The 23771-nt window shown below is 34.4% G+C and overlaps 2 protein-coding genes across 3 annotated transcripts in view; both read left to right on the top strand.

Moving 5' to 3' along the window:
* The window catches only part of LOC133180905 (uncharacterized), a 78095-nt gene extending 64084 nt beyond the window's left edge, over nt 1-14011 (top strand). For both annotated transcript variants that reach the window (XM_061315358.1, XM_061315357.1), the window contains exons 17-32: nt 83-283; nt 1619-1825; nt 2306-2502; nt 4583-4873; nt 5127-5345; nt 5988-6128; nt 6478-6613; nt 7131-7317; nt 7414-7535; nt 8826-9037; nt 9814-10176; nt 10376-10464; nt 10585-10719; nt 10813-11123; nt 11279-11440; nt 11639-14011. In XM_061315358.1, coding sequence (XP_061171342.1) covers nt 83-283; nt 1619-1825; nt 2306-2502; nt 4583-4873; nt 5127-5345; nt 5988-6128; nt 6478-6613; nt 7131-7317; nt 7414-7535; nt 8826-9037; nt 9814-10176; nt 10376-10464; nt 10585-10719; nt 10813-11123; nt 11279-11440; nt 11639-11714 — 3049 coding nt within the window. In that variant the 3' untranslated portion in view covers nt 11715-14011. The remainder of the gene's footprint in view (nt 1-82; nt 284-1618; nt 1826-2305; nt 2503-4582; nt 4874-5126; nt 5346-5987; nt 6129-6477; nt 6614-7130; nt 7318-7413; nt 7536-8825; nt 9038-9813; nt 10177-10375; nt 10465-10584; nt 10720-10812; nt 11124-11278; nt 11441-11638) is intronic.
* Nucleotides 14012-16762: 2751 nt separating this feature from the next.
* Nucleotides 16763-19222, top strand: LOC133181218 (kyphoscoliosis peptidase-like). Its single transcript, XM_061315754.1, has 4 exons — nt 16763-16972; nt 17706-17821; nt 17961-18077; nt 18274-19222. Exons 1-4 carry the CDS (start codon nt 16763-16765, stop codon nt 19220-19222), a joined length of 1392 nt encoding a protein of 463 aa, XP_061171738.1.
* Nucleotides 19223-23771: the final 4549 nt, after the last annotated feature.

Genomic DNA, 23771 nt, shown 5'->3' with positions numbered 1-23771 from the left:
GTACTTGTTATTGTGGATTACATGTACAGTGACCATAGATAGACTCTATATTTTATAAGTGTGAAATTGCTTTGTTTTTCAGCTGTCTGCTGAGTAATGCTGCCTGTTTGAACTGTACTCGACACTGTGCCAGACAGATGCTGCTACAGAGAGGGGAGTGCTCCATCACCGGGGGAGACAACGGCCAGTCCCCCCGACTCCCAGAATGCTTCACATGTTGTACCCAAAGTAACTGCAGTGATGTCTGCAAGACATATCATGACTACATCTGTCGAACAGAAAGGTTTGGAAATTATATTATATTTTTAGCTCACCTGAGCCGAAGGCTCAAGTGAGCTTTTCTGATCACATTTTGTCCGGCGTCCGTCTGTCTGTCTGTCTGTAAACTTTTCACATTTTTGACTTCTCAAGAACCACTGGGCCAAATTCAACCAAACTTGCCACAAAGCATCCTTGGGTGAAGGGAATTCAAGTTTCTTCAAATAAAGGGCCACACCCTCTTTCAAGGGGAGATAATTAGGAATTGGGGAAAAAATAATGGCATCATTTAAATCTTCTTCTCAAGAACCACTGGGCCAGGAAAGATGAAACTTATGTGGAAACATCCTCAGGTAGTGTAGATTCAATTTTTTTCAAATCATGACCCCCGGAGGTAGGATGGGGCCTCAATGAGGGATAAAAGTCTTACATTGAAATATATAGGAAAATATCTTTAAAAATCTTCTTCTTAAGAACAGCAAAGCCATGATTGGTCATATTTATATGGAAGCATCCTCAGGTAGTGTAGATTCAAGTTTGTTCAAATCATGACCCCCGGGGTAGGGTGGGGCCACAATCGGTGATCAAAGTTTACAGAGGAATATATAGGAAAAAATCTTTTTCTCAAGAACAGAAAAACCATGATTAGTCAAATTGATATGGAGGCATCCTTCGGTAGTGTAGAATGAAATTTGTCCAAATGATATGAAAGCATCATCAGGTAGTTTAAAATTCAACCACCCCCCCCCCCCCCCCCCCCCCCCCCCCGTAAACTTTTCAATACTGAAGTGATTTTTGCTTTTTTTCCTAGCCAATGTGCTCAGGTTAGCGATGTGCCCCATGGGCCTCTTGTTCTTATATACTATACTAGTCTGCACTTAAATACATGAAGCAGTAAATTTTGAGTGGAACCTTTATGATTTTGATATTGGAGCATATGTCTACAATTTTCTTTCTCAATCTCTTTGTTTTCATGAATGCAAATGAGATTCTTCTTCAATGACAAACTGTTGGTATTTTTCCCTTCTTTATAAAGTTGTAAGGTTATTCACACATGAAGGATATTGGGTTTTCTGTGTACTACTTGCAGTCAAAGTTTGAAAGGATGGGAGGGAATCACCTTGTTTGTATTTTTGTCTTAGTTTGTAGCTATAATTTCTCTAGAAGTGTAACATCAGAAGCCCATACATATGTCTTGATCCAAAAACTAAGGGCATTTTGGTGTTGTCTTTGACTTTAGTAGTACAAATTTCCATAATACTTGGAAACTGAGAATGCATCCACCATATTCAGAACTTATTGTAATATACAAATCTCATGTTGATATTAAAGTTGTATGTATTTTTTTTTCATTTTTCAGGTGCAAACAAGGAGACCTTATTGAATTTAGACTGAAACCTGTTTATCATCCCAAAGATGACTTTTTATGTCACATGACTCTATTACCCAATCAAAAGCTTTTAGAGTTGGAGTATACAATCAAACACTACTATAATACATTGATGACTCAGAGCTTTACCATATATGGAGATGAAATGTGGCAGAAGTATGGAAAATTGAAATCAGAGTAAGTACAAAGCATGTAGATGTTTTTATTTCATAAACAGTTGAATTTGGTATCTTGCGATTGAACATCAATATTTCGAATACCATGGATGACCAAGTTAGTTGGAAGTCCCAAGCGTTTTTCTGTATGTTTTTCAACATCATTATTTTGAATTCTTTGATGTCTTGAAGTTTTTTTTAGTATTATCGGAGATGAGGTTTGACTGGAGTTTTATTGTAAAGTTAAATGGGCATTAAATATTTACTGAATATTTAACTTGCTCAACCAAATGCAGTGAGTGTCAAATTTTATAACAGGATAGGAAAATTTTAGAACTTCTAAAGGCTTCTGTAACAAATCATACATAAGTACCATGGTCCTCATTCAGCTTTGTCAAATCATGACCACTTAGGATCACTAAAGTAACTGATTTAACTAGGAAATGCATGTGTGTAGGAAATACTCTTTCACTGTTTTCCACTCACTATAATTCTTTTACAGTAAACACATTGTAAAGGTGGAGGTAGAGTCCAAGTTAGATGTCATTCCTGATATGATTGAGGGGTCACCAGGTCAGAGAGACGTAACAGTGGGGAAATACAAGACATCAGGGGAGAGTGTCAGAAGTTCTTATATACAGGGATCTACAGCTCCAGTAAGGCCAATCAAGCCTTATATAGAGACATCAAAGACATTCGGTAAGACATCAATCAAGCCTTATATAGATACATCAAAGACATTTGGTAAGAGACCAATCAGACCTTACATAGAGACATCAAAGACATTCGGTAAGAGACCAATCAAACCTTATATAGAGAAATCAAAGACATTCAGTAAGATATCAATCAAACCATACATAGAGACATCAAAGACATTCGGTAAGACATCAATCAAACCTTATATAGATACATCAAAGACATTTGGTAAGAGATCAATCAAACCATACATAGAGACATCAAAGACATTCAGTAAGATATCAATCAAACCATACATAGAGACATCGAAGACATTCGGTAAGACATCAATCAAGCCTTATATAGAGACATCAAAGACATTTGGTAAGAGACCAATTAGACCTTACATAGAGACATCAAAGACATTCGGTAAGAGACCAATCAAACCTTATATAGAGACATCAAAGACATTCGGTAAGAGACCAATCAAACCTTATATAGAGACATCAAAGACATTCAGTAAGATATCAATCAAACCATACATAGAGACATCAAAGACATTCGGTAAGAGACCAATCAAAGCTTACATAGAGTCGGTAAGAGACCAATCAAATCATACATAGAGACATCAAAGACATTCAGTAAGAGACCAATCAAACCATATATAGAGACATCAAAGACATTTCATAAGATATCAATCAAACCTTATATAGAGACATCAAAGACATTCGGTAAGATGTCAATCAAACCACACATAGAGACATCAAAGACATTTGGTGAGAGACCAATCAAACCTTATATAGAGACATCAAAGACATTTGGTAAGAGGCCAATCAAACCTTACAAAGAGACATCAAAGACATTCGGTAAGATATCAATCAAACCACACATAGAGACATCAAAGACATTTGGTGAGAGACCAATCAAGACTTGTATAGGGACAACAAAGACATTCGGTAAGAGACCAATAAAACCGTACATAGAGGCATCAAAGACATTTGGTAATTGACCAATCAAACATTTAAAACATTTGATGTTTTAATCTGAGTTTCACAAAAAATAGTAGAGAATTTACAAAGGACCTGAAATTTTTTCAGAAAAATTTCGGTGAACTCACTGCATTTGTTTTCTTTCTTGTGTTTTGATACCAGTTATGGCCATCAAGTATCTCTTTATTACAATGTGAAGTATATATCTGTATGGTCCTGGCTTTTTTTTTTGTTTAGTTTTTTGCTTTATGGCAGTCAATTGTCAAGTATCTCTTTATTACAATATGATTTATTTACATTTGCAAATATTTTTCTTAGATGAACCTATTGAAGAGAAAATATGTTCAATTCTGTATGAACTTATTAGGAGGTCAGAGGTCATGGCATGACAGAATCACACAGCGAGACAATATATTGTCTTTATATTTCTGTCACAGTGACACTGGTTTCGGAACTTCTAAGCCGTTAAAGCGATGAAAAAGATAAAATTATTGAAACATATATTTTTTTTTCGTTCAAAAATGATCATTAGATCTTTCTTCGGTGTGAAGAATGTTTCTAATTAACCTAAAATCATGCTTACCTTTTTAACCCGAAATTCCTTCGAAGGTATGTAAACTGAAGACAATAGCATCGCTTTTGACTTCATATATAAAGAACTCATACAATAATAGTAAGATTATTCCCAGTAGCGATCATTCTTCTTTCATTATGAACAGATATTTCCTGAACAGGACTGCTGAACATCAATGTAAGTATTCAAATCTTGGAGCGAGGCGAACTCTCACGACCAAACAGCTTCTAGGTCATTGCGCGTCACAACATAGCAATACGGCAGACAGTTTGTGTAATAAATGCAGTTCTATTCAGAATATTTGTCTCAGATGTAAATAAAAGTAATAAACAACAATATTAAAAAGTTCACTGGGAAATGAACTTGGTTGATACGTGATCAAATCTTCTGAGAAGCCCTTCAGGCTTCACAGGATTTGATCACGTGACCAACCAAGTTCATTTCCCAGATAACTTTTTAACATTGTTGTTTATTTCTTAAGTATATATGTGTATGGTCAGTTTTTTTTTTTTTTAGTTTATTGCTTCATTTATTTTATCAGGGAGGAAGCATTGTGATGATGATGCATTGGAGAACTTGATCTCCATCAACTCTGGAGAACCCTACAAACATCTACAGACTCTACAAGGTCGTTACCTGGGAAACTTCACCTATGTCATCACAAATAGCACTGCCCAATCACTGGTCAAGATTGGGGTTGCTAAGCATGCCTCCATATTGTCTTCCTTGTATCCAGGGGCAACACTGAAAGAAGGGAGTCTGAAAGGCAACATTTCCCATAATTTCACACACTGGAATCTTAATGTAACTGGTGAAGTGGTTTCCTGTCCAGGTATGTCAAATTACTATTATACAGGTTGTTTAAATTACGTGGTTTTCTTGACTAGTTATTAATGGCACTAAAAGTTTAAAGCCCTTATACATTTTACTTAAACTATTAATTTGTATACAAAGAAAATTAATAACCCTTTGATTTAAAAGTATACATATTATATATATATTGTATCCAAATTTTTTACCATAAAACCTTGTGTGGGAATACATGTATATGTAGGCCAATTCCTAGTGTGTTATTTTTCTTTCAGGTATTCTGAATGTAAACATTACTGACCCTGATTATCCTAGTCGACCTCTGTACCAGTATGACATACAGGTCAAGTGCCCCCCACACTTTTCCTTAGTGTTCTCTATCCCCAGCGGTGATGCCCCAAGGTTTAACAAGCAATTCATCATTTCTGTTAAGGACAATATCAGGAAATCACAGCTACATGTGTACAGAGCCAGTGCAAGTCAGCTCAGTTCTCGTAAGCTACAGCAAATTTTCAAATTTGAATTTAATCTATTAGTACAGAAATAGCTGAAAAATATCAGAAATAATAAACAGTGTATGTACTGTGGATTATCAAATAATCACGATGGTTTTAATTTCACTATGTTCGCGATTCATCATTTTTCCGTGAAATTAAACCCATAGTGAATGCTATCTTTAGTTTTTAAAAACATTTAAATGATTATACAAAATTTGAATTAATTTCTTGCAGCGTGAAATTAAAACCATCGCGATTGGTACTTTTTGAGAAATTGTGAAATTTTAACACCGTGGAATTAAAACAACTTACAGTATTATTTGTATCCTCTTAGTTCACATGAAAAAAATTAAATTACATTTGAATTTATACTTTCTCATGAAATAATTGAAAATGCTGCAAGAACTTGGACATCCAGTTCCTTTATTTTAGACCTTAGTTATACATTTATATTTCATTGTTTCTGTATCATGCATGGACTTTGGTACATATAACCAATGTATGGTTCTGATTTCCTATCATATATATTTACAGTGATGTATATGATTTCCTATTATATATATTTACAGTGTATGGTTCTGATTTCCCATCATATATTTACATTGTATGTATACGATTTCCTATTATATATATTTATAGTGAGTGGCCGTGAGTCCCAGTCTGTACACTCTACAGAAGCAGTTGCCCCTCCTCATTTCTCCATCCCATTCATTGTATCTGTCTGTGGAGGGGTACTCCTGCTCATATTTGTTTCAACTGTTGGAATCGTTGTCAAATTTGGTAAGTATACTTCAAAACAGATGTATACTAGTCCAATCCATGCTTTACAAAAAAATTGAGTTATGTCAATTTGTGTAGTAAATGGGGGAAAAGAAGCAATGTTTCTCTTCTTTATGCTGCCAAACATTTAAGCCTGCTGCAATAATATCACTGTGTTTCGAATTGTTTCTTTCAATGTATGGGTATCCCCACCCTGGGGCAATTAAAATACAAGATGCAAATGACAGGAAATTATGCATTTGCCATAAAATAGCATGAAATAAATAAAATTATATATGAATGTCATTATTGTGTGTCAGCCATTGCTGAAATTGATTGAAAAGAGAATATGTGTTGTGTGCACCTACAGGTCAGCCTCTAGGAGATGTTCTCCAGTTCCGCTGGTGTCACCTGGTACTAATGGTGTTTTACGTGACATTCCAGTTTATATACGCTGCCTGTGTCTCCATCACTGTGTTCTATCTCATCATCATTGCCAGTAATAGGTAACCAACAAATGTTAATAAAGATAAACTAATATATATAATGGGGAATGTATTACAGCTGAACTTTGGTATCTCAAACACCAATATTTCGAATACCATGTATATGTCGAAGTGATTTGAAAGTCCCAAGCACTTTTCTTTAAGTATTTTACCCTCAATATCTTGAACCCTCGAAGTTTTTTTTTGGTCCCAGATAATTAGGTTTGACTGTTTACTGTATTTGCAACTGTGTGTAAATAGGATAGGGCAAAAAGTTTCCTATATTCAAAATAAATTTATCCTTGCATCATATAATTAGGAGTATTGTGTTAAACAATAATGTTTCAGGGTTTTTTATGCTTCATGGCAAGGAAAGTTTTAACTTGAGAAAAGTGTACTATTTAAACAGTAGCTTTTATATGAACCTGCATTTCAACTGAAAATATTTTTACATGGAGATATCAAAGAGACAAGCATATTTGCCTGCATCTCACTGCATCCGTTGTCCCTTTTTATTCACCTTTCTGAATGTTTTCAGTGACACTACAGCATTTCTGAAAAACTATCAACACCAGAGGTCTGTAAAGACAGCATTCAGTAACCTGGAGTTGGACCACCTACAGCGCCATCTACAGGTGGAGCTCCAGAGACAAAAGGAGATAGCAGCTGCCTCTAAACAGCAGTGTCATATCAAAATGAAGAGGGTTGTCAAGCAATTTAATGATGTAAGTACAACTAATTAAATGTCAGAGAACATTGATAATTCTTCAGTTTTACTTTAGTCAAAGTAAAAGACCTTTGGAATAAAACATTGATTACAGATGAACAGCTTGCTGGAGAAGGAAGTAAAAGATCGGATTATGGTAGAGAATATCAAAGATCTATTGTCAAGACACACAGAGGGCCTGATACAGCAATTCACAAGCAATCTCAACAACTACAAGTAAGGCTCTAGGCTTTATTGATGTAGCAAACCAAAATCTTTCTCCCAATTTACTGAGTATTTTGAACTGTACCTGTTAAATATCATTTTATTCCTTGCATGACATTTTCTGTCCAGTCAGGACATCTGGAATAAATTTATCAAATCACCAAGAAATTTTGTAGGATGTGAAATACAAGTATAAAACAAATCTTAATTTATGCTAGAGTATTTTCATTTATTTTTAAGCAACAGTGTAAGCTCAATTTTGATTTTTTTTTTCATTGTCAACTATTTATTTTTCAGACATGGCTTTTCATTTTCAAACTTGACATTCATATACATGTAGGTCCATGCAATGCTGCTGTGATTTAGTAACAAAATTGGGGATCTTTATGTTTGACATTAATTTTTCCTTAAACGCCTCTGCATGAAGCACCATTGGTTAAAAAACATCTCTAATACAATTTACTAGTATTTCAGCGTGTAAAAACTAGAAGGGAAGGGACTAGAGGCTTCCAAACATTAAATACCATATATACTTGCATACAAGTCAGTCATCTTTTTTTTATAAATCAGTTGTACTTTTTTTTTTTATTATTATTTTGGAGCCGTTGACCCACTTATAAGTCTGTGTCAATTTTTGCCAAACTCGGGTGCCAATTTCAGATCAATATTATATTATAATACCTGTGTTTCAAAGTATGTTATGGTGTATGCCACCAGTATTTTTTACGTCTATCAACTAATTTAGTCACAAAATAATTTTGTACAAAAGAAATCTGTAAGCACTTGTACTTTTTGCATATGGTAATAACCTTAGATGTACTTTCCTGCCTACAAAATCTTTAGAATATGTCCTGACTTTTTTCAACGATAATCAAAGTTTTTAAGAAAATAATACTTTTCATCATCCAAAAAAAATCAATATTTTTAGGACTCGCTTATAATTTCGACATGGAGTTTTTGACCAAAATTTAACTCTCAAAAATCTGACTTAAAAGCGAGTATATATGGAAGAATAGATTTCGATTGGTTTCTATGGAGTGTTAACAATATTCAAAATTTAACACATGGGTCTTGGTATTTGGGGCTTACACCTTATTAACTTTATTACATTTGACATAATACATGAATATCAGCGAGGAAAAGTACCAGCAATTTATTAAAACATTTAATTACATGTTAGCAGTATGGCAAAAGCTTTGAATCATGTCTTTTGTGATATTAACAGTATGGAGACATCAGAGATATTGTTAAGGTATTTTATCGTTATTGAAAATTAAGGTATCATTTATTGTGAATTTCCAGAGAGCATTATAAGAGTTATATAAAGCACACAAAGAAGGTGTTCGCTGCCAACATTGAGGAGACATATCGCAGTGTGGAGAGAAGTAAATGGCTGGCCGGGCCAGACTTTCTCCAGAAGACGGTCAAAAACTTCCGAGATTTGGATAGCCTACCTACTAAACCGTTCATGGAGTGGTTAGGAATTCCACAGGATCTGACACAGATATCTGGAGGTAGGAGAAACTGTTGTTAATGTGGCTATATGTAAACTGATATCTGGAGGTAGGAGAAACTGTTGTTAATGTGGCTATATGTAAACTGATATCTGGAGGTAGGAGATACTGTTGTTAATGTGGCTATATGTAAACTGATATCTGGAGGTAGGAGATACTGTTGTTAATGTGGCTATATGTAGACTGATATCTGGAGGTAGGAGACACTGTTGTTAATGTGGCTATATGTAAACTGACTTGATTTACTATAAAGCATTAGAGATATGTTTAATGTGTTCTTGGCAAATGTATTTGACTGATTCTTTTTATTACATTTTATTTTGAGAATTCATGATCTACCACCTCAAGCATTGCCCATTGTAATTTATGATATCTATCAAACTATAAATTTATACATTATAAATGAAAAATTTAAACTGACAATACTTATTCATGATTGTGCAAATTAGTCATTAACCTCTGTAAATGCAATATTTTGAACACAACAAACTATGCAATAAAAGAAATGCATACAAAAATAGAGATTAACATGTTTTGAAAGATATGCAGCTCATTGAAGACAAGTATGTTTAAGGAATCACTGCCTAATTTGTCAGGTATGCCAGGGCATTAACGACATTTGACCTTTCACTCGGTTAACTTTATATTCAGTTGTAAATATTGAGAAATTAACACTCTTAACTTTCAAAGAGTTATCAAAGAGAAAATAGTTGGAAATGTAAATAGTAAGAAAAGCATGGTTAAACTACTAACAATTGATTTATCTATTTATACAGATGATGTGTCCATCCCTCTTCCCCAAACTCCACGGCTGTCCAAGGTTTTCAACTCAGGGTCCCATTCCTCTAGTCAAGCTGACACTGTTAACTTCAATAAGCCAGAGAGAACTGTCCACAAACACAACATGTGGTTCTTTGCTGATGATCCATTTAAAGCTAAAGAGAACCAGACAAGGTCACAAACAGATCAGGGTCATGCCACAGAAAAAGAGCCCCAGTCAAGCAGTTACTCTGGATTCTTTTTTGTGATGGCTGTGATTGACATTATCTGGTTCCTTCATCGGATCCTCAAGTCTCTAGGGGTGGCCAAGCTACTGTTGTATGGGTATCCAATATTTGTGGGCATCAGGGAGAAAACAAGTGAGTTCCTGAAAGTTTTAGATATTGGTCAGTAGATAAGTTACCAAAGCTAACACAACTTTACAGTCAGCTAAGAATAAATGGTAAAAACCATCAGATATTTGAATCATTTTTTTAGTCTTGTGTCATATTTCTTTTCATTGATATTTCATGGTTGGGGTTCTTGTTGGAATACATTTAAATTATCTTTGATTTATAGATGAGAGAAACCCTGATGGTTCTGCTAGGAGACAGAGCCAAATCTTCCAGTCAGGAGCCTCAAAAACATTCAAAAAATTCTTCATTAAGGTCAGCTTAATTTATGTATTTTACAAGCAAAAGAAACTCTCTAATTCAGTTTCTTATAAAGATATATGTGCTATATTTATAGTGTATCCACTATATCAATGTTTTACTGATTTTTTTCAGACGCTGTCTAGTATGTTTGTGCCAAAAGTCATTGCCACCATTTTTGTGTGTCTGTTCATCTATCTCATTTCTGTTACAACATTCCATTTTGTAAATAGGGAAACATTTAGCTACCTTGGGTATTACAACAATATGGTAAGTGTCCCCATTGTTTTCCACAGTACAAGTAATTGTCACTCTGAGCAAACTTCTGTATATTGTCATTCATTTTATCTTCTAATTCATTAGGATGATCTTCTGAAGCTGAATGAAGACTTTGTAAACCGCAGGATTGAGTCTCAGGCCAGCAGAATTAACACCATGGAGTATCCCTCATATCAGGAGTTAATGAACATGTATGTACAGCGCCATCTGTACTTACACCGCACCATAGAGAGCCAGTGGCGCCATCTTCAGGAAACCCATAGTGGCTTCTACTGCAGATATAAGCAGAGTCTGGACCCAAATGCCAAATGTAGTGAGCCTTTGGAATCCAGATTTGGGGACAAGGATACAGAAGTGTGCCATTTTGAACAAATTGAACCTAATTTTTATTCAAAGTAAGGGTTCAGTACAGCAGTTATGAGATCATCAGCTGTCTTTTTAGAATCTTTGATTTAGAAATTTAATCAAACTGGTTTGATAAATGTTCATGTCATATTGGACCCATATCTTAAAGATGTTTAGATGATACTCATTTAATAATGTGTTGTAGTGGCCATGTGTCCGACTCCACTGTGGCAGAAATACAAATGGATGCCTTCCTGACCAACATCAGAAAATTGATCTCCGATACCTGTTATATAATACTCATCTACATGTCTGTCATCATCATCAAAGAACTCCTCGGTACTGTCATCTGGCTCTATCTAAAGAGGTTAGTGGGCGATGACATTGTAATTTGTTTCAGTACCTGATTGATAGATTGCAGTGTTTCAATCTTAATGATGTTTTGCAAAACAAAAAGTTAAAAACCTTAGAAAATGCTGAGTACATCATTAGTAAAAGTTTATAATATTAAGCATGCAGGTAAATGTTATGATATTCTACCTTTAATTATATTCATTGTAAACAGGTCTGCATTTATAAACTTGAGATTGATCTATGAAGCTGACAAACCCCCACCCACTGCCACTGGAAGAGACAGGTGATATCTTCAGATGACTGGTGATTTCAGCTAGATGTGATCAACATTACTGTGTCTGAACAGTACTTACACAACAATATAAGGCTTGATCACAGTTAAAGTGGTGAATAACTGGACAGAGATGAACTTCTTTCCGTGTAAATTGACTGCTAAATGCTTTTGAAGCATGCATTTTCCAAAGAACACGTACATGTTATTCACATAATGCACAGCATCAAAAATGTAAGAGAAGTACATGCAGTTAGTAGATATTTTGTGCTTATGTACATATGAGTACATTGTAGAGTGCGATTTCCAAGAGTGGAAGGAGAATTCTGAGTGAACACTTCAGCCGTGAATTACGACATTATTGTTTATGTTGATTTGTTTTGTACTGCTCGAGATCTCATATATTGTCTGAAAACCAGAAATGTTTACTCATCTGCATTACATTGATGGCATAATATTTCATGAGCAGGTTTAATATTTTTTTTCTATGTCCATCTTTTACACCATACCAAAATCATGGAGCAAAAGTTAAAATTTGAAGTACCAGAATTTATATTTAAAATGCATTTGCTTGAGAAGTAAACATAATTGTGTTGTTAATTTCTGTTTGTTACTTGAAGGTGCTTGTTTGTTTCAATGTTTATGGACACCACCATACAGTTACCTGTGTCTGTGATATTTGTTTTTCACAATAGAACATTTATAAAGAACACTTTGATGGAAAATATAAGTGATAATTTTGCTTTTGGAGATATTAAATGTTTGTTGTAAAATTAAATAGATGCTTTGAAAAAGATGTTATATTAAACTTTGGTAACATCGATGTACCTAACAGAAGTATGAAGTTGCAGATTGAATCAGTTACTGTTAAAAAATCAGAATCGGTGTAAATTTTTTTTTAGTGTGCACTTAAATGCTTTTATTCGAATTCTAATATGTTTTCTTGTTTATATATTTTATCACAAAATAGAAAATTGGAGGTCTATTCTTAGTACTTAATATATAGATTTTTTTAATTAATCTAAAGTATCTTCTTGACCATGAAAACCTTGCTTTTTATAAGAAATTATTAATGATACATTGCATTAGCAAGACAAAGTTAGGTTTGCTAACCAGAACTTTAATAAAAAGATATATTTTTGATGTGTGAGGAAGGTAAATGATATAGACTTGTACTTAAAACTAGTCATAATCAAGCTGATGAACAAAGCCATCTAGGGAGGTACAGTCATATATTTGGTGCATTTTGAAACTTCCGATTTTTACAATAGTCTAGCTTTATATACAGTGTGTTCATGATGCTAAAAATTCTTCCTATAATGATGGAAGGTGTTCATGCATAAAGGTGTTAAAACAAATGATGGGTTTGACCTTATTGACTGTTGATTGTCAATTAAATTCTTTGGATGTTTTTGAAACAATGTAAATTGACCAGTTATTTTAGTAAAATATTAGTATAACAAGTTTCATAACATTTTGATAAATTTAGTCCTAGAGGCACCATGTATTGCTCGGCAGAAGCTTTAATTACTAGATTTATGTCTGATTAGCTTTGTTAATAGTATTATAAATTTTATTCAACCAAAGTTTATTGAATTTTATATTGATATTTTAATGCAGCTTGCCTAGATCAGCTGGATAAAGTAGAGTAGCAGTTTTTTTTCCGGATTGTTATTTAGTGTGTGATAAGTGACATACTATGTTTAATTGTATGATTGGCATACTATGTTTAATTGTATGATACTACATCTCACCACCAGAAGCAGATTTACATGAATTTTTATATTTAAGAAAATATATTTTAAGATTTTAGCATAGTTAGTGCTTTTAAGATACATATATTTTTATGCATTCAGGAAGAAGCTAAATGTTTTAATTTTGTTAGTGATCATTCTTTCAATTGGTTGTCCTTTATTAAAGATGGATAAATTACAGGCATTGCATTTGTAGTATATTTTGTTTTGAAACATATAAAATGTATATCATGGTCACATTTTAATTACCAGTGGGTTGTATTATACTATCAGATCATGTATCACATTTTAATTGTATTTTACGGTTGTGTCATGATACGTTTGTGACATTTTTAGATGATACGTTGTGTTATTTCTTTATATGACACGTGTACGATTGTGTCATGATACATTTGTGACATTTTTAGAAGATACGTTGTGTTATTACTTTATATGACACGTGTACGATTGTGTCATGATACATTTATGACATTTTTAGATGATACGTTGTGTTATTGCTTGGCGTGACATTGCTGATTGTGATCTCAGTTTCTATCGGCACAATAAACAAAGAAAAACACCCTGTTCTTCATGTTTACAAGATACATGTACAAAACCTAATGGAATTTAAACATTTACAAAAGCATATGATATTTTGGTCTTCTAGTCACATGTTTCAAATCTTAAATACAAAACTGACATTTGGTCACATGTCATTTCAAAATTAAACCAATTACATGTATTCCACGTTTGAACCCGTCAAACACCCGGGAATAAAAATAATAAAGACAAAGATAACACTGAAGGATCGTTTCAAGGGAAGAAAGAGGGAGGGGGACATATCCGACGAGCAAAAAGGTGCTTTAAAGATTTGGACAAGGAAACGAAATATGAAAAATGTCCATACTCAAAAAATCTATTTTATAGGGAGGGTGAGGATTGGAAGGGGTCTTTCATGCAATGCAAATATCCCCCCCCCTCCTTTCCGCGATAATTACTACATGCCTGTTGTGACGGGAACTTTATTCTGTGTATAGTTAGTATACTGTAGTTTCTTTTCTTTCTTGGTCACTCTCTCTCTCTCAAAACTGGGGACGACTATGCGTACAGGAGTACGTACGAGCTACACCGACTTCTAAGTTTGTAGGTTGAAAAGTTCCTTCTGTAAATTACCGCGTGTGAGCAAAGAGACATAAATAAATGTGATGTGTCTGTTATTTGTGTATCTGGTGTTATTAAACACATTGTATACTAGTAGTTCGAATATAAATGTAATTCTTAATCTCACGCTTCGCAGATATAAATTTAAAAAGGAAGAAGCTAGGGAAACAAAAAATTAAAATGCACCGTAGGTTACCACAAGGAAAGGGGAGAAAGTTAAACACAAACCGCCCCTTGCTATATAATGACATTAATCCACATATTCCTCACGTTTTGTGATCCGCCCACCATGACAAAATATATATCGGTTGTATTGCTTTTAAAGGGAGAAACTGATTGTTTAAAGATATTTGATATTTAATTCTTTACATTCAGAACTAAAACAATGAACATAGTCTTCAGGTGTAACCGTTCTCAGTGGTTACCAGTCTGAGGCCGCCATTAATGTCAAAAACGAAGTGGTTCGTATGAAATCTATTTTGAGTCATATACGTTCAAATAAATAACTTTTCAGGAAAAGTTTTATTTAAAAAAGTGTATTTTTCAATATGTTTCCGTGATGTGTGAATAACGAACTTCCTGCAAAGAGCTGATACCAAGCAAATTCAACGAATTTCTCAGGGAAATAGCAAGATAATGAATCGATCCTAAAATATTTGTGTGGATTTTCATTTTTTTTTCTTCAGAAATTTTTTTTTTATCACTTAGAGGATTTTTGAATTTTGTACATTGACAATTACTTCTTGTAAATTTAAATCTTATACTTAGTATTTTTACAAATACAAAAATTTTGGTACATTTCAATAGTGTTCAAACGTTTGTATTGTCCTACTATCCTTTTCAGTTTACTTGATGGGCGCTAACATTAAAACTATAATTGTACCCTTCAGAGTCATTTGGTGAGGTGCGGTCGGGGATAGTAGTCTCCTATTGGTCTTTTTTTTTTCCCTTAAAGCCTGGGCATTCAGGAGTATACCCAGCTACGTCACTGGTCTTTGTTTTAACTTAGAAGAAAAAAAATTAAGTCTAGTTTCTTATAAAACAGTAATTTTGTAGTAAATTAAAACGCATTTATACCCTTTCAATATAATTCAACGTTCAGGGTAATTTCGAGTTGATGAGTGTTTATTACATCCTCTCACGATACCCTCATCTCAAATATAATCAGCTTAGAGTAAAAGATAAGAAAAAGTTATGGCATGTACATTTTTTTTAATGAAAAAACCAAGATCGACACGAAGAAGCAGAACTCGGAGTACATGTTTTCTATCAACTTTTACTTTTTGAGATATTAAATGTTTGTTGTAATATTAAAGAGATGCTTTAAATATTAAGAAACATTAGTGTACCTGAAAGAAGGATGCAGTTAATTTTGAATCAGTTACTGTTAAAAAAGTTTGGTCAGAAAGGAAAGACTTTCAGTGTAAATTTGTTTGTGTGTCTTTTGTGTGTGTGAGGGTGAGGGGGTGTGTGTGTGAGGGTGTGTGTGTGTGTGTGTGTGCATTGTCAAAGTGCTTATATTCCACAATTTTAATATGTATTCTTGTTTATATTTTACTACAAAACGGAAAATTGGAGGTCTATTCTTAGTACTTAAAATACAGAATTTTCTTATTAATCTAAAGTGTCTTTTTGACATGAAAACCTTGCTCTTTATAAGAACTTATTAATGAAACATTGCATTAGCAACACAAAGTTAGGTTTACTAACTAGACTTTTCTGTGTGGTGAAAATAAAAAGATATATATTGACGCGTGATGAAGTCATAACAAAGCCATCTATGGAAGTACAGTCATATATTTGGTGCATTTTGAAACTTCCGATACTTACGATAGTGTAGCTATCGTAACAGTGTGTAGGTGTTCATACATAGAGGTGTTTTAAGAAAAAAATGATGGGTTTGACCTCAATAACGGTTGATGGTCAATTAAATTCTTGGAATGTTTTTGAAACAGTGTACAATTTTGTAAAAAAAAAAAAAAAAAAAAAAAAAAAAAAAAAAAAAAAAAAAAAAAACGCTAAAACCTTCAAACCATATTGACATTAGAGTCACGTTTAACCGCTTTCATTAATGTTTTTAAATGCTAGTAATGGAAATATTGAAAAGTTAATGTCTTTATTATATTTGATTGAATGAATCAATAAATTTGCAGATGTGAAAAAAGCACCAATGGGTAATCGCCCTTCCGTCGAGGTGTACATTACGTCAGCTGACGTTGCTAGCGGTGACGTTGTTGGGTTCTTTTGTGGACAAGGAAATCAGGGTCGTCTCAAAAGTAGACCTGTGCCAAACCTCAAAGTTCCAGGCTTCAAGAAGAAAGATATTATCAAAGAAAAGGACCTGAGGAAATTTGAAGAAATAGATAACCATGCTTTACATGTAAGGTCATTCAGGCTCTGAATCAGGGTTTGATGTACCCTAAATATCTGAGTGTCTAAAGGACGGAATCCTTAATTTACCCCCCCCCCCCCCGCCAATAGTATTGCCGATATTTACTGAACAGTAGGAAATAACAATATATGGTTGTGTGTCCTCAGTAATACTAGTATTGTCTGATGAATTTCTGATCGGCTCTGACCCCCACCCCCCCACCCACCCCCCCCCCCCCCCAACCTCAAAAAATGCTTAAATGTATTTATTTCATACACTATATATAACTACCGGTAGATATTTAATTTGTGCACCTTTAGTCTTTTAATGATCAAAATTAATGAATTTTTTGATGCATTATTTTGTCGCATTCAGCGGATGATTTGTTGAGAGATCCACGAAAAATATAGTTTTTATGTTAAGTTCCCAAATGCAAAAAAGTCAAGAGGTCGGTTTAAAAAAAAGTCAATAATACAGCCCTTGAATTAAAAAGTGTGTGTGTGGGGGGTGGGGGGTCAGCAACTCAATACACTGTTGCTTTCCAGAGTCAGATTTTAAACAGACGCCAGTTCACAAGTAAAATATGTACTTATATAATAGTATGGCATGTATATATATTAATATATTATATATACTCCATGTGATCCATATGACAATCTGAAGTGCGTTCTTTTTTGTTTAATTTTGTTTGTTTGTTTTGTATTGTTTTATAAATATAACATGAGGTATCTTTTATATTTAGGCTCCTTCAAGTGCAACAAAATCCGTTAAAAGTCTGATAAAATATCTAGTAGCCATTGCGGAGACAGATGTAGAGAAAGTCCGAGCCTTCTATAGATGGATAACAGCCAACATCAGGTAATGTATCCAACGACTATACAGAGCGATTCATTTACAATCTACACGGGTAAATGTAAATTCGCATGCCTCAAAGATACTCCCTCCCCCTAACTCTATCAATCTTCTCTAATGATCAATACCTCTGTACTATTTTTAGTTACGAGATATCGAACACCATGGGCGGGGGAGTCACACTCTCAGACCCTAGTACAGTATTGAGGAGAAGATGTGCCAACTCCGAAGGCTATGCAAACCTCTTTGCAACAATGTGCAAGTATGAAAAATGATTACAATATGATTAAAAATTCAAAAGCTCACTGCAATAAAGGGTGCTCGAGTAAATTAGATCGAATATCACATGTCTATTTTAAGCAACACATTAACACGATATGTATGATTTAACAAATACGAATAAAGTGACCAAATTACCAAAACCAGTTTTTATTTGAAAATAAAATATATTTATGCAGGGGTGCTGGTGTTCCAGTAGTTACACTCTCAGGGTTTGCCAAACGATCTGATTACGATCCAGAAATTCCTTATACACCACGTGACAAACCCGACCATGCATGGAACGCCGTTTTCGTTGAGGATGATTGGCGATTTGTCGATTGTTGTTGGGGTGCAGGCTGGGAAGACGAAGAAGGCCGTTGGAATCCAAAGTTTGAGGAATTCTGGTTCTTAACAGATCCTGATAAGTTCATTAATGATCACTATCCATGGACGAGCACTGACACTAAAATTAGCAACAACTGGCAGCTGCTGAAACAACCGATCTCTCTGGATGAGTACAACAAAATGGTAAAAATGGAAGAAGTATGTAAGGAATGGGGGATAGATTTATCTCACAAAGAACCCATCTTAATCTTCAGAAAAGAAATTCACATTACTTTGGGAGCCAGCGTACTCGTTCGCAACATCACTGCAACCATGGAAACAGTGGATAGAGTTAAAATGGACCAGTATACGGTTGTATATCGATTCGACACTCTGACGTTCAGCATACAGTGCAGACCTCCATCCCCGGGAACCTATGTACTCAGAATATTTGGTCAGCGGGACGATGCCTTCTCACACCCACCAAAGCTTCTCCTGAGGTATATTTTGAAATGCACGGACTCCAACAACTATGTCAAGTCCCTCCCATACGTCTATACACATGCGCAGACGTATCAGTGCACTTTGCACGAGCCTAATTCGCGAGAGCTTCCCGCCAAATCAAAGGTTAGGATTCGTTTGTCTTCCCCCCACCTCAGACAGGTTAATGTTGAGAATATTCCGATGGAGTGTGACGAGAATGGTACATGGGAAGGAACAGTCCAGACCCCCCAATCCGGGGAAACCATCGTTATTTATGGAAGCACATCTGACAATATCCAAGGAAGGTTCCATTCGCTGTACAAATTTTATATTGTCTGAAACAATGTTTTTTTGTGTTGTTGTTCTTTCTTTTTTTTGAAAGTTTAAAATCTTAAAAGATATTTTTATATATGTTACCAAGAGAGTAAAAATGGATCTAATGTTTGAAAGAGAGACAAAATAGTATTTAAAAAATAATAAAAGCACTTGTATCATGAATTCGTCAGTAGCTCTGGCATAGACGCAGGATCAGATGTGTAAATTCGGGGAGGTAAACCCCATTTTTATGACCCGGGAATTTTATGATCAGGGAAGGGTGTTGTTTCTTTTTGTACCATTTAAATAAGTGACTTTATATTTGAATTTTTAAAGGAAATATATAAGAATTTTAATGTTTAGCAATCATCTTGTTCGTTTGTCTGTGCGATCGTGTCAGGGTTATAACTTTGAAAAGAACCACTGAAAACTCATACTCAAGTCCCGAGAATGTGTCTTGACTTTTGCTCAAGTTCAAATTCACTGGCAAGAGAGTGTGAATTAATTCCCTGCCACTGGCAGAAAGAAGTTCATAATTCATGCCCGGCCCATATCTGTCTACTGAAAAAAAAAATTGATCAAATATGAATATTGAAAGAAATATTGCTTAGGACCAGAGGCATGACTTTGACCCAAAGATATTTTGTCAAGTGCAAGGTCATCAAGTCTGATCGATAACTCTCTAATGGAGAAATATTGGAAGATGATACTCGATCTACATAAAGATTATCATGACCTAAAGACGAGTCTTAGTCTTGACCTAAGGTATTTTTGGTTGTGCTCAATGTTTCAGGTAAAATGAAGTGTTAAGTTCGTGTCTGGTACACAACTTTCTATTGGAGAAATATTGGAAGTTCATATAAACATTGCTTATGACCTGATCGTGTATAATAACCTTGACCCAAGGTCGTTTCTTCAAGATTATTTCTGAATAATGTATAATTTCTGTCCTGTACATAACTCAGAATGGCAAAACACTGGAAATTGATACTTCATAGGATCACAGATTACTTTAGACAACTTGCTAACATGATCTTGAATCAAAGTTATTTTGGCAAGTTCAGCCATCTTTTAAAAAAAAAGTTCGATTCCTTTCCTGGCCATATCTTGTAATGGAGATTTATTGGAATCTCATTCTTGTCAGAGATTTATTATGATCGAGGTTAGGCTGTGTAAAGACCTTCATTCAAGGTCATTTGGGCACATTCAACGTCACTGGCAGCAAAGTCTGTTCATCGTTAGATATGGTCTCTCTCGGGGCATCTGTGTTTATGAAACATATCTTGTTGAGTTTTGCATATATACATGTACTGCAGTTTTCTTTATAATGTAAAAAGTGAAGATATAAAACAGTGATCAATCTCATAAATACAGTAGCCAAAACAAATCCTTATCATGACAAAACTAGGAGGAGTAAGCATTCCCTTTCGACAGGTCACACCCGCCGCAAGCCCCATGCACTGATCAGGTAGACTGAGTATTCCGTTGTCAAATTTAGTATAAAAGCATTAACCTTACAATATCAGACAAAATACGACCCAACGATGGGTGTGTTTACAAACAAGGTCATTATATCGACCGTAGAATTGCAAAAAGTTGACGTTAAACGTTGAAATCCTTGTAACATCAACTTATTTGTCAGTAGCTTGTCTCTGTGTAAGATTTGATCGTATTTTAAAAATATTCTTTTGATGTCCGTTGTTCATTTGTGTTTCGTTCAATTTACTAGAACTTGGCCTATAATTAGCTAAATTTGCTAGAAAGTATCCTTGAATGTCTGTCCATAAATACGTTTGTAACCCCGGGCCTCTCTCCCAAAATGCTTTTTTAAAGGTTGAAAGCAAGATATTGTCGTTTGAAGTCCTTAAATACGTTATGACACAAATTATAACAAAGCCAGTAAATTGTTTCAATTTGTTACCACCTCTCTGGAAAAGGCAGAATTTTTCTAAATAACAATTTTACTTTAGCCCAACTTTAAATGACAGCAAGATCCCTGGTTTATGTAAGACATGGATATAGGCCTCTATAGTGAACGCATTTTCCTACTTTTAGCATCAGGATCGGGTGAGCTAATAATTTGATAACTGTAAATGTTTATTTTATACATACATGTATTATGACTGTATGTCAGAAGTAACCAGATACTGAATTAATAAGACATGGAGACTTTTTCTTGTCTTTATTATCTTTTTTATAGCGGCTGTGAATTAAAACTTCACTGACTGACTATCGTAAAAAAAAACATACTTGAGTAAAGGCTTGTCATGAATGTATTCTAAATCACAACAATTAACAAATAAATGTTTATTCCTTTTTTTATCATTATAATTTTCTGTTTATATATATTTCTTCTGTTAAGCTAATGTCATCACATGAGTGACGAACAAAATAAAAAAAAATGTATTCATTTAATTCTTTGTAAATGTTTTTCTTTTCGTCGCCTTAAAGTATCAATTTTAAATCTGTATACCGCTGATATAATTGCTTAATTTAGATGTGTTTGATTTTTTTAAGATGTAAAAAAATCAAGGAACGCTTTCATAATAACAGGTCTTCCAATCCATAACCATAACAGCATTGTACAAAATGAAATGAGAATTTCTACTGTACTCTGTCTTTTCAGACTTGTCGATGACATTCGTTGACAAATCGTTACCTTCTATAACCTTTCATCGACAACTCCCCATCAATTTACAAAAATGATAAGGGATTTATAGAAAGAAAAGAAAGTATTAACCCACTCCTTGGAAAAGGCATCGAAAATTTTCAGAGATTAGACACATCCTATTGCGAAATCGTAACTGATCATGCCATCCTTATCATAATTTGGTACATTGCAAAATACAGTTACTTAACACTCCCCCAGTGAAGTGCAATCGTTAATTCTTCCAAGATCTATTTCAACATAAATGCAAATGAAAAACAATATACGTGAAAATTAAAGCAATATGAGCTGCAACTTTGATGTCGGTTTTTCTTGCAACATTGTAATTAACTATTTCAATGAAAGGAATAAAGAAAGTTTATAAACTTCTGTTGTTCATATTTGCGATGGAAGAACTATTTATAAGCTTTGATTAACGCAGAATATAAATATTGTCGTCCTGTACAATATTGATTCCTTATATAACCCTATATATTCGATTGTACAGAAGTCTTTCTTCTGAAACAATTCAAAACTTTATTTAAGTCAAAATAATCAAAAAGGTTCAAATTACATAAGAATCTATCAAAATAGCACATTTTAACAGCAAAATTAAATTCTTAAAAATGCAACTCATATTGCTTAAAAAAATTGCTGCACCTACTCCTGTCCCACATATTTTAAAAATGTGTGAAAATATACCGCACATGTATTTAGATGAAGCACGTGACATTCGCGGATCTAAATGGGGACCAGAACCTCCCTTTTGGGATTTACAGTTATTAAATTTATATGTAGTAAAGCAACCAATAATGACCTTGGACCCCCCCCCCCCCTTTTAGAACACATAATATGGAGTCATATGTGTGTGCGTATATGTGTGTGTATTAAGTCATATACATATATGTGTGTATTAAGGAAATAGCCGACCTAACCCCTGCATTCCACTTATTGCAGCAAAATTACATAAAAATTATCTACAAAAATTTTAACAAGCACGTGGGAGGTTGTTTACGTCTATAAATAGCCGAGGGATTTTTACTGAAAATTTCTCGAGTCTATTTATATAAACATCGCGTAGCAATTCAATCGTAAAGCTTTGTACGATGGCAGCAAATCTTGATCTACTCGTGCAAACAGTGGGGCCTGACAAAAAAGATGAAGTTATGAAAGTGCATGAAGAAAAAGGTTTTGCAGAAGCTGTATCATATGCATGGGACAAAATAATATCGGTCAACCCTACTTTACGGGACGCCGCCGAACAAGCAGTGACTGCCCACCAGAAAGACAGCATATACTATAAATTATTTATCGACGAATTCAACATGAAAGAACACTTCAGCCAGGTATGTTCTCACCGCAAATTCGTGAAAAAAGCTTATCTCAGGGTGCAAAAATATTTAAAACACATGACATCTGAAGACGCGGAACGTCACGATTTAACCAAGTACACAGTGGCCCAGGGTGTGGGCTACACTGCCAGGTGGGTGCACGGGAGTGACAATGACTCTTGGAAGAAAGCTCTTCAGCACCATTATGACCACGAGCCCCACCACCCTCAGTACTTCAAGGAGGGGCGCATGGAACCCCGATACTTAGAGGAGAGTCTTGTGGACATGATAGGGTCCCGCTGGGAGAGAAATCTTAAAGGGGATGAAGACGTATCAAATCAAGAACTTGTAGATTTCGACCCCAGGTACCTGTCGCGATATAATAAAGAGGATTTAGATGAAGTTAAACAACTTATTGAAATCATCAAACAGGGGTGAAAGAATATCTGTGTATTAGGTATAGATATGAACTTTTAAAATAATGAACAATTTGAACTGAAGAAGTGCATGAAATTCGATTTTTTATGAATAATCTTTTTTATAACAATGATATGAATTTGAAATTGTTGAAACATATTATTATTATTTTTTTTTT

Source organism: Saccostrea echinata, unplaced genomic scaffold (genome assembly GCF_033153115.1).
Source record: "Saccostrea echinata isolate AGI-Se365-2 ecotype Australia unplaced genomic scaffold, CSIRO_AGI_Sech_v1 ptg000008l, whole genome shotgun sequence".
Classification (NCBI taxonomy): domain Eukaryota; kingdom Metazoa; phylum Mollusca; class Bivalvia; order Ostreida; family Ostreidae; genus Saccostrea; species Saccostrea echinata.
Note: the sequence above shows the minus strand (reverse complement) of the source record. Positions and strands in the feature narration are given on the sequence as shown.